The sequence below is a fragment of the Dasypus novemcinctus genome, chromosome 6 (genome assembly GCF_030445035.2).
Source record: "Dasypus novemcinctus isolate mDasNov1 chromosome 6, mDasNov1.1.hap2, whole genome shotgun sequence".
In the NCBI taxonomy this organism is placed as follows: Eukaryota; Metazoa; Chordata; class Mammalia; order Cingulata; family Dasypodidae; genus Dasypus; species Dasypus novemcinctus.
In genome coordinates, this window is record NC_080678.1 from 47,095,265 (window position 1) to 47,107,305 (window position 12,041).

Below are 12,041 nucleotides of genomic sequence, written 5' to 3' on the forward strand. Positions count from 1 at the left end.
CACGCCCTTCTTTCCTTTACCCTCTCACCTCTTATGGGGAGGGAGACTTGAAAACATCATAAGAACTTGGCCACATAATAACATAGCCAAGATAGGTCCTGGGAGACATTAGTACTAGAGAAATGTTGCCTGCATTTTGGGTGCTTTACCCTGAAGAAATAGAAGGACACTGAGCCTTAAGGATCTGACCCTGCAGGGAGGGCAAGGCATGGCAAAAGGGGACTAGGAGGGAGGGAGATGATGGAGAGAATGAAACTCCCCATGGCTGTGGAAAGTGTATTCTGGGTTGACAAGAGACTAGATAAAAAAGGCACAAAAATATTTCACAGCATCCTTACAAGTTCATATGAATCCATGACCAGCTAACTGACTTTCTGGTTATGGACTGTATTTAAGCTCCTCAAAGGTTAGAGGCATATCTAAGAGGTTATGTGTGTGATCCTAGCTGGAGGGAGTTTGGTGGGGGTATTGGTGCTGGCAGTTCTGTGTTGCACATTGGCCTTCATTGACCTCATAGGTTTCCACAAGGGCCAAACTTTCCCCACATCTTTGCCCTTCCCGCTGACTTTCATGCTGCTTGGAACACTCTGCTTGAATATCTCCAGCTTATCCTGCAGACTCGCCCTAAATGGCACACCTCAAAGGTTTTTGTAGACCCTCTCCCCCCCATCTTATATATGTTCATAGAAATCTGCATTTCCCCCTTTATTGTACTTACTACATATTATTACCATATATTTCTGTGATTGTTCAATATTCGTCTATTCCAGAAGGCCAGGGCAAAGACAGTGTTTTTCTCACCACCTGTCTTAGCAGCTGGCAACAAAATAACTCCCTTTTGGAGACTGGAAATCATTGACCAGGTGTGGGAGGCCTTTGACATTGCCAGCCATGCCTACACTAATTGTTAAAAGTCTCATTGGCAGAGCCCTGGTGGGACTTTCAGGGATACTTGATCACCTTGCAGTAATCATCCTAGCCACCAGGGGTCTCTTTCTTCACGTCATTGGAGCCGAAAGGACTTGAACTCTTTTATCTTTAGGGTTCTCACAGCCTTCTTGCTCAAGTGTGGTTGCAGCATGCCACAGCTTTGGCATCCTCTGGTTGCTTCTTAGAAAAGCAGAATCTCAGGCCCCACCTGAGACGGACTGAATCAAAACCTTCATTTTAACGAGATCCCCAGGTGATATGTGTATACATTAAGTTTGAGAAGTGCTGTTCTACAGGACATTTCTAACCTGAAAAATTTGGAAGACAATGAAAAACACCTGCCTAAATGGCCTTTTTCACATGGTCCTTTCCCACCATACAACTCAGAGGTTTAGAGTTTGTTTTTATTATGAATACAAAGTGTACATACAATGCAATATACATTTACACATTTACAGTTTTCATTTACTTTCGTCTTTTCCTGAGCAAATTCAATTCGGTATGACCCAGTTACCTGCTCCTTCTGCTGTCCTGCACTTACACTCAAGACATTCGCTTTACCTTTGGTACAGTGTGACTTGATTAGGGGAAAAAAAAAAGGCCAGGCTCAGGGGTAAAATGATTAGCTTTACTGCCCTTCTCATGGAATCCACTTCCATTCTACTTTGTTTCCTTTCCTGTCACTACATGCTTTCCATTGCTTCCATTCCAACTTCAGCATTTAAAATTCAGGAGAAAAGAGGACTGCAATGATCACCTTCATCTTTCATAAACACCTTGAAATATCTTACATGAGTGAGGTGATGCATACATAGGCACTTAAATCACTGCTCATTAGTTTGATTTAAAAACTATTCATGGGAAAGCTTCAGAGATGTTATATACAATTAAGCTTTGCCCATGAAATAGATGTCCATGAAGGACTTGATCAGTGGCATCAATGTAAATAAGTAAGCTGGAATAAACTATGAATAGGTTTAACTAAACTTACGGAAATACTCATAGTCCTGTGCTTTCTCAAAGCATCATTAGGCACAGATTTACAACAGGCTGATAAACTGAAGCTGGATTTTATAGCTAGTTGTTCTTGTTTTGGGCTGTGCCTTCGTAAACGCCAGTGAACACAAGTTGGTAAAAGAGTCTTTCCCTTAGAATGTTGTTATGCGAGAGGTTTTGTAGGCATTTTCTTTGAGGCTGTCAAATATTGCTTTGGTTCCATTCTGCCAGTGTAGCACCAAATCCATTGGGGTCTTCCCAGCCTGATCAAAAGAGATAAGAAAATTTGACTTCCAGGTAGAAGGCACCTCTAAATTCACATTCTCTTTCTGTTTTGTTTAATGGGATAATGCATAGGTACATGTTATAGAAGTGTTTTGTTTTCTACCTCATGTGATTTGCAGTTTATATTCAAATCAGCCCTTCACTGTTTTTCAAGGAGATGCTTTTGGCATTTGAGGATTTGCATTTTCCCCCTGTGGAGCAATTCCAGATATTTGTAAAAAACAAACAAACAAACAAAAAAAAACAGAAAAGGAGCATGGAGAGGATGTGGTGTTCCTCTTTGTGGAGAACCAGTTCCTATCAATTTGGAAAATGATTCCTGGATGGGTAGGAACTTATGGTAAATAATGGGCTTCAGCACCATGGTTTATGTCCTCAGATGTTGCTCAGGTATTGCTCCTGGTAGCAGATTTCTCACAACTTCTCAGAATTTTCATTGGGTTCTCCCATGAAATTTATTTTTCTTAGAGTTCATTTTAATGACATTTGAGTGAATAACTTTTTGAAAACAAAATTTATTTCCCTTATACATATGTTTCAGGATATTTACAAAAATTAAAACCATGTCATCTCTCAATTCTTGTCTTTGATATGAAAAGTCCTGACCATTTCCCACCTCTATTCAGAAATATTTCCATCTCTTTAACCCAGAGGTTGCAAACTGGCAGCTTTGAGGTAAAAATCAGTCTGTAGATGAGTTTTGTTTAGCCCCAAATAGGTTAGTTTTGTTTTTTATTTTTTATTTTTATTTTTTAAGTTAGAATTGACAACATTTGGAAATCAAGAGATTTCCCAACTGGTTTTGTGACCTCTATGAAAAAATCAGATGAGTTGGAAACATGGTAGCCATGGTTCCACAATAGCAACAATGGCCTTGGTTGGGAGAGGACCACCACTTTTAACAACGTTACGTGGATATAACTCAACAGCCACCCATTTAACTCATTTATATCATCTGCCTGGCCCTAGTGGGCATTTGAGTTACTGGCCCTATAGTCTTTATTTGGGAACTGCCCTACCTCTGTGTTGTCTTGAGGAACCCTATCAGTAGACATGAAGAGAGAGATTTGGACAAGGATAGAATAATGGATCGTGTATTGTTTCCATACCCCTTCCTGATGGCATCCCATACATAACTGGTCTTGGAAACATCAGTCCACAGGGTCAATGAAATTAATAGTTCTAGAATTTTTTTTCTAGGTTCTAGTTGATAATTCAGAGCCATGAGTCCTACTTTTATAGTTTGGGTTATTCTTCCATAAATTCCTTGCACTGTATTGAAATCCATCTCCTGATATTCTGTCCACTTACATAGTCTCCCCAAATCTGTATGCTATTTATCTGCTTTTGGTGTCTTACTGCCTGAAAAAATAAATCTTCATATTTTCTGCAGCTCTGGAGATTTCACTGAATCTACTCTTTTTCTGAGAGTTTATTTTTATGTTAGATAAGATCAGTCCTTGTATAAGTATGAGGGAACCCTGCTATTAACACTTTCCCACCTGCAAACAGTCTCCATTTATCATCATCCATTGTTCTTGTTACCAAACCAGCTTTTTTTTTTTATAATAAAGAATTCCTCTCAGTCTCAAAGTAACAAAAATATGAGGAGAAAAGCATTCACATTAGATCGTTTTTTACCCCTTCTTTGGAAAGTGATTCTCCAAAAGCTGCTTTCAATTATTTCTTCTGTAATTTATACCTATTCCTTCAGGTGATATTTTTAAGTTTATATTAGATGATGTTTGGCTAGGATTTGGGACTCTGATGAAAAGTTGGTCACATTCCCTGCTTACAATGAAATTAAATTAAATTAATAAATATGTGTTTAGGGGCTTATAAAGCATTTTCCCAGACCTGAATAAAGGAAATTAATTTTGAGTGATATACAGACAAACCAACCAAAGTGAAAAATGCATGGAAATTATCTCAAAAACATAGGCAGAATCATGGCACCCCTGGTTGTTTGTGTTGTGAGGAAAGGAAGACCATTCTGAATTACCCAGATTGGACATTGATGAATTTGAGCTCGTTGGTCCTTGGCTGCACTGACCACTATAGAATTTTCAGGAAAGGTATGGGTCTATATTTCTACCCCAGACCTGGCTCACCCAGGGATGGCCAAGGTATAGTTGGGTCCTCTGCCTCATAGGTTTGTAAAGGTGGACAGTTTTGCCCATCTTTTATTTTCAGACAAACTTTTAAAAGAATTATTAGGTAGTGATAACAGCCACTAAGGCTGCCTCCATCTCTAACCAGGTGACCTGAATTCTTGCCCAGATTAACACTGTCAATGTCAGTATTGTTATGGAGATTTGACTGGGGCATTTAAGCCATCACAAGACCCCCTCCAAAATAACTACCATTGCAGGAGTATTTCCAAGTATTTAAGAAAGGCACATGTAAATTAGAAAGCCAGCACATAATGCACCTTGTTTCAAGTACTTACGCAGTTCTTGATGTTGAGGTCGGCGCCATACATAATCAGGAGTCTGATCATTTTATAACGGTTCAGTCTCACGGCATCATGCAGAGGGGTATCTCCTTCCTGGAGAAGCAGAATAAACAGGTTAAGGGTGGGTCTGAAGTCAGGACATGGGTTGCACAACGGTGTCCCAGCTTGGGGAGTGATTCCAAATAAATAAGGAAGAGCCTTAGCAGGTGGAACTTGGCTTAGCTACTCACTCGGTCTTTGGCGTTGAGGTCTGCCTCACAGGCAATGAGATGCTCTGCGCATTCGTAGTGGCCGGTCCTCACAGCCACATGCAGCGCTGTGCTCAGCAACTAGAAAATTGCAAACACTGCTGTTTGTCTGAATGAGGACAGACTGTCCCAAACCCCAAGGCAGGTGCGAGAGGGAGAAGTGGCCCTATGGCAACTATGCATGGCACCAGGCTTCCCGCCGGCTTTGCAAGGACCAGGCAGGCTTGGAGGCAGAGAGGAGAGAACCCCAGCAGGAGGAGGCATACCTTATCTCGGGCGCTGATTTTTGCTCCTTTGTTCAGCAGCAATTTTAAGACATCCAGGCTTCCTCCACGGCTTGCCCAGTGGATGGCTGTGGATTCAAGCTATATAGGGAAGGTGAGAGGATGTGATCTAATGTGAGAACCTGGTCAGGAAATTAGTACTTGGTTTCAAAGATCCAGGAGAACTCATGATTTGCCACAATCTCTCATAGCACTGGGTTGGCCTTGAGTCGATTGCCAGTTCTAACTATTGTAGTTGAAAGTTTTGGGTTTTTTTTTTTTTTTAAGATTTTTAAAAATTTATTTCTCTCCCCTTCCCGCCCGCCCCCCCCCCCCCCCAAGTTGTCTGCTCTCTGTGTCCATTTGCTGTGTGTTCTTCTGTGACCGCTTCTATCACTGGCACCCGGAATCTGTTTCTTTTTGTTGTGTTATCCTATGTGTCAGCTCTCCGTGTGTGTGGCACCATTCCTGGGCAGGCTGCACTTTTTTTCACGCTGGGTGACTCTCCTTACAGGGCGCACTCCTTGCGCGTGGGGCTACCCTACACGGGGACACCCCTGCGTGGCACGGCACTCCTTGCGCGCATCAGCACAGCGCATGGGCCAGCTCCACACGGGTCAAGGAGGCCCGGGGTTTGAACCATGGACCTCCCATGTGGTAGACGGATGCCCTAACCACTGGGCCAAGTCCACTTCCCTGTAGTTGAAGGTTCTTGTCGGATGTTTTAGCTAAATTCTGTATGTGTGTGGGCTCATGTGTGTATTTGTGTGCATGTCTGTGTGCGTGTGTGGATGTCATTAGGAGTATCTTAATAATAAAGAAAAGAATAACAACTACCATTTACTTGTGCCAGCTTGGTGCTAAACATTCTAGATGTATTCATCTTCCCAACAACACTATGAGGTATGCTTATTTTATGGATGAGAAAAGCAAGGCTTAAAAAGTTCCAGATTCTTGCCCAAAGACACCCAGCTAGTAAGTGGCAGAATCAATATTCAAACCCACATCTGCCTGGAACTTTTAACAATTTTTGCCAGATATATTCAAAAGTTCTAGATAAATGTATTTAAAAATTCTGGCAAAAGAAACATAATCTCTTCCAGAAGATTTTAATCAGGATTGGACACGTCATCATGAGTCCCTGTTGCTCTTTCCCATCTCTTATTGGGCCTGTGCTATCAGTTATGCTAACAAAATATCTGTACGTCAACTGTCATCACTTGTGGTCACTGCCTACTGTACTTACATATGAAATTCCCTCATCACTGCTCTACTGGGTATAACCATACCTTTGGATTTTAGTGTCTTTCCATGCACTGTTTTTGTTTTTTATTTTCTTAACGTGTTTGTCTTTTGACTTCAATTCTGGCCAAGTACTTTGGACTTTTGTGATATTCCTTTTCTACTTGGCTATAAAGTCAAATTGAGTTTCATTTCAATAAATGAACCATTTTCCCAGCCCAATCTTCAGTTCATAAAATATGCTGTATACTGGTCTTTGTAGAAATCAGTGGTTGAATTATTGAGGTCTGAACAGCAGCTACTTTCCATAGATGCAATTCATTGAATATGCAGTCTAGCCCCAAATCTCATGGATGGCAATGGGCATCTATCATATAAAGTGTGCAGCTAGAGAATTCTGATATGCTGCTGGCAGCCAAGGTGCCACAAACAGGCTCCATGTATATTGGAAGGACAGGATTGTATTGAAAAGCAAGTGCCGAATGTATTACTTCTCAGTAATGCTACTGACTTGATAATGACCCAACTCTGATGAGGGTATTGAATTCTGTTCAACAGCTTTCACTTCCTTCCTTTCCCTGGAACACTCCTCTCCTTTTCAGTATGTATGAAAAATACTTTCCACATGACCTAGTCCCATCTCCCAACTTTCCTTTTGTATGGAGAAATGAGCTTTTACCTAGTTCCCTCAGATCAATTTTCAATCCCATCAGCCCAGTTTTTCATTGTCAGTTTTCTCCAGCTTTATATAGTCTACTTATTTTGGCTCATTTCCAAACAAAGAAATATATTTACCATATCACGGAATTCAATCTGGGCTCCAGCTTCCATTAACTTCTCCACAATTGCCAAATGTCCTTCCAAGCATGCTCTATGAAGAGCTGTCCGTTTATACTGTCAAAATAGAGATGAAAAAAAAAAAAAAGATTGCAATGCATATAAAAAGACGGGTAAGTCCTTTCCTTTCAAAGAGGCATGAGGCTAGGGACTCTGATGGCCTAACTGATAGAAACCCAAGTGCTTATTTAGTCAAATTTACTAAAATCGTAAAACAGCTAAACCAATCAATTACCTTGCAACTGAAATTTAAGCTTCCTGCAATGTACAATTCTAAGTGTACAGAGGTCTTCATTGAGGGTTGTAAATTTAAAGGTTCAAAACTACCCAAATGCTCTCAGATGCTGAACTTTATATATCCTGCCATAACCCACTGAATGTATTGAGGGAGAGTGCGAACTACAGGGTAAACTATTGTCTGTGTAGTGCAGCAGTGCCCCAAAATGTGTTCACCGAGTGTGATGAGTGTGCCACAGTGATGAGGGAGGTTGTTGATGTGGGAGGAGTGGGGTAGGAGGGTGGGGGGGGGGGTGGGGGGTATACAGGAACCTCTTGTATTTTTTAATGTAGCATTTTTTGTGTGATGTATATATCTTCAAAAAATACAATTTATAAAAATGATGTGATGGGGGTGGGGAGTGGGTTATATGGGAACCTCATATGTTTTTTGATTTATGTTTTTTAACATTCCTTGTGATCTATTAACTTTAATTAAAAAAAAATAAAATAATAAAACCGGGAAAAAAACCCAAGAACTACCCAAATGCTAGCATTTCCCTTTCTTGTATTTTATACCTTCCTTGTTTATGTAGGACTTGTCATGCAGACCAGACAGTTTTCTTCCATCTGGAACTGCAGGTAGTTTGAATATCAAAAAGTATTCATTTTTAAGAGGATGGAAGACTCATTTTTATAATTCAACTCAGTAATGACCCCCCATTTCAGTTCATGGGGTGAAAGACTGCAAAAGTGGTTAGTGTTTTCTGGTAAATTGACTTCAAATGAATGAATTAACAGACAATTATAGCTAGAATAATTTTAGGCATTATTTTACTCCAACCCTATAATGAAACTCAGACTCAAAGAATAAAATTAGTTGCTCAAGATCAAATAGCCAAACAGTGATAGAGCTGGGACTTGAACTCCAGTCTCCAGATTCCTTGTTTAGTGTTGATATGTTTTGGTCCAGGCAAAGATGATGCTAAGAATATATTTTTCTGAAGATAACTTGTTGGCCTTGCCCTATTTAAAGTCTATCCCAAGGATCTGAGAAAATGGACAAAAGTCAGCTAGAAGTATGGAAGAGTACCAAAACAAAACAAAATAAAACAAAGAAACAACAGTGATATAAATCCTTAGCACTAACCAGAATTTTTTTTTTAACCACTGCACTCTCCTATTATGCTACTGGCATATGTGGCAGCAGCTGGGAAAACTGTTTCAGGTGAAATGATTTGGGTACTACATTAGCAAGGCTGCGTTAAAGCATAAGAATCATAATTAATGAGCTGGATTTTTCAGTATTTGTATAAATCTTACCTCATCACAGACATCTGGACTGTTCTGGTCTGACAAGAATTTTTCTACTATTGGCAGTTTATTCTCCAGAGCAGCCTTCAGAAACCTAGTCACATCCACAGGTTCTGTCTAAAGTAAAAAAAAAATGTGAGAGTTACTGTGAGCTTTCTAACATTCAGTCAAACCCTCTACAGATGTGTATATCCATGTAGCACAGCATGAGATGTGTAACTACAAAACGAAAACAGCCCTTACAATGATTTCAGGTTCAGGTTCCTTCACAATTGCAACTTTAGTTTTCCTGTATTTTTTTCTTTTCTTCAGTTGAATGATTGTTTCAAGGTCCTCTAAACTTTCAAGCTTTGATCTTTGTTCTAGCTTTTTCTTCTTGAGCTAAAAAAGAAATTCATATTTCAAAATATGGTGAGTTCTGACAAGAATTCTGATGGTCGAAACAAAATATTAAGAGTCTGAGATAAGTATTTGAACAATTCTGACAAAAAAAATTTTTAACTTAAACCTTGGACTTTCATTTTGTAATTTCTTGTTAAAATATTTGGGGGTCTAATTTTTCAGTTAATTGTCTTCATCTTCTCTTTCCTTGTAGAATCAGCCCTTGACTACTTGGAAGCACAATCTAATCTCTATGTATTTCATAATTACTGGCATAAATAAGTCCCACATTTCTGTCGAATTTGTTTTATCATGCTCAAAAATTAAAGCTTTTTTTTTTTAACCCCAAAGAATGCAAAAATAAGTACAAAGCTCTGAAATATCAGCACAAATATCTTTCAAGTGGCTTACTAAGCAAGGCCTATGAAACTGATTATCCTGGGACAGCAGTTAACTAATGCATGTTTTATCTATGGTTAGTAAGTAGTAAACATTCACCCAGCAATACAGATGTGTCAACACTGTTGGTGGACACTGTCCAAACAATGACCTGAGGATTCCATGGACTGCAGATCATGTTATTGAGAAAAAGATGTCTCCCTTGGTTGGGATTAACTAGACAGTGTATGACATTGGAAATTCACTAGACACATTTCTCTTTCCAAGTCTACCTTTCAATGAGGATATATTCATAGCACAGTAAATCATTGATTCAGAATCCATGGGTGCTAATCTTGTCAAAGAACTAGTTCCCTACAATCTGTCCCCAAAAAGTTACCTCTTTATGGGTTAGAATTTGATAGAAAAGTCATGGGAAAAATTGTACTTATTTTGATTCTTTCTCCTCTCTTTCCTCCCTGGCGTCTCCATTCCCACCCCAGCTACAATCTCCCACTAGTGGATTCCATGGGAAGGTTCTTACCTCTGCCTCTCTCTGTTTCTCACTTCTCCACTGTTGTTCCCCCAGGGTCACTGGATGGGCTGGAAGTGTTTTCAAGTCCTCTTGCTTCTCTAAAGTAACAGCAGCTTCATATTCTCCATCTTTGAAATCCTCAGGAAGGAACTCCCCTGTCTCTCCATTGCCACTCTTTTTCCCTGTGACCTAAGAGGAGAGAAGATGGCAGGGTCAGAAGCAGTGGAGCTGGCCTAGGGTCGTTTCCCACAGAAGATGGGGCAGGAGGCCCCTGGCCCTCCCTCGCTGGTGTGCCTGTCTCTCTGGAGCATACTCTCAGACTTCAGGCTGCTGTGAATGGCTGCAGGTAGTCCAGGATTGCCTTCAGGTGCTTGTCCTAATCTCTTGGTTAAATAAAGGCTTAGGCTGGTTGAGTAGTTTAAATCTATTCTTAATTTCCTTAATCACATTTATCCTAGGAAAATCACAAACCCTCTCTGATTATTTAAAATTCTTCCATTTGAGGTATTTTGATGGCTTTTGGTATTAAGTTGTAAAGTTTTTAGATATATCTTCTTGAAATAGAACTTCTCCCCTAAATCCATACGATTCTATACTTTAGTAATGAAACTAAAAGAAATAGAAAATATACAGATAATTCATTACTGACAGCTCCATTTTTCCAATTTCATTTATTCCATCATATAAACCAACCATTTTCCATATATGACATTTTCAGAGTACCTGTGCATTATGCCTAAAAGAAAATAAAATAAAAACTAAGACTAAATAAGTTTTTAGCATGTTGGAATGTGTCTTACATACCAGCTCCTCTACTTTCAGCAGCATCATCTTGGCCTGAAGTGGGTCTGTATGTTTTTCTCCTGTGGAATGAATATCCTGAGTCGGCCCTGCTAAGCCCCTCCACCCTGGTTAGCTTATATAGCTTGGGCTGGGTGAGATAATCTTCCAACCTGGGAACCCAAGTAACACTCCTACTCTCACCAGTAGCCAACTCAGAGGCAGGTGAATTCTCATTCCAGACTCAGTGTCTGGGAAGCCAAAGAGGGAGGGGATGACAAGCTAACCCCACTGAATACGTGAATCAGGAAGAAATGTGAGAGGGCCATTCCTTTGGCAGTGACCACACCGCTCAGCAATGTGAGTCATCCTATTTATCGGGAAGCCAGGGGACAGCTGGCTGTTGATATTGCACCATATCACTGCTCTTTTTCCTTCTTTGTCAGCTTTCATATGACTAACCTATCAAGAAAATGTAAATGCCCTGCCTATCACACTCCCCATAATATCTTTCTGATAACCAGACTTATCAGCACTTCACTTGGGGGAAGTGTTGCTTCAGGACATCCTATTTCTGTGGTAAATAGCCTTACAGGAAAGCAACGGGGTCCCAGTGGCACTTGTCTATATCTGTTTGGAATTCTCTGGAGTGATGTCTGGGACTAAAAAGGCCCCATGACATGCCACCTTACCATCATTATAAGAAATCGAAAGCATTCAGTAATGCACTTTTATTTTATGAGGTCACTGGCCACAATTAGCACATGACATGCATACTATGTTCTAAAACAGCAGCCAAACTGAAGCATTTTTTTGTTCAAAATGGATCCAGGTGATCCAGGGATAGATAATATTAGATCAGTTAATAGCAAAGTCATGACATTGATTAGAACCTTAAGCCAAAGTTCTCAAATGCTTTGGGTAAAAGAATCATCCTGGGACCTTGTAAAAAATGCAGATCTCTGGGTCCCACTCCAGGGAATTCTGAGATTTACTGTAAATCTCAGGAATCTGTATTTTTTTTAATCAAACATTCAGATGATTCTCCTGCATCAAGGCTGAGATGCAGTGTGAGAAGGGTAAGAAGCTTTGCTTTGGGACTGGATGAAAAAGATCTCTGCTGCAAGTTTCCCATCTCCGAGGTGTTACATTTTGTAAATATGTTTATGTCCTTTTTACAG

General features: G+C 40.1%; 1 protein-coding gene across 1 annotated transcript; it reads right to left on the bottom strand.

Moving 5' to 3' along the window:
- Positions 1–1,316: 1,316 nt before the first annotated feature.
- ANKRD1 (ankyrin repeat domain 1) lies at positions 1,317–11,100 on the bottom strand. Its single transcript, XM_004449987.3, has 9 exons — positions 10,885–11,100; positions 10,090–10,269; positions 9,030–9,167; positions 8,796–8,903; positions 7,215–7,313; positions 5,181–5,279; positions 4,897–4,995; positions 4,661–4,759; positions 1,317–2,189 (listed from the first exon to the last, which is right to left on the bottom strand). The coding sequence occupies exons 1-9, from the start codon at positions 10,909–10,911 to the stop codon at positions 2,079–2,081; spliced, it is 960 nt and encodes a 319-aa protein (XP_004450044.1). The 5' UTR covers positions 10,912–11,100; the 3' UTR covers positions 1,317–2,078.
- Between the last annotated feature and the right edge of the window lie 941 nt (positions 11,101–12,041).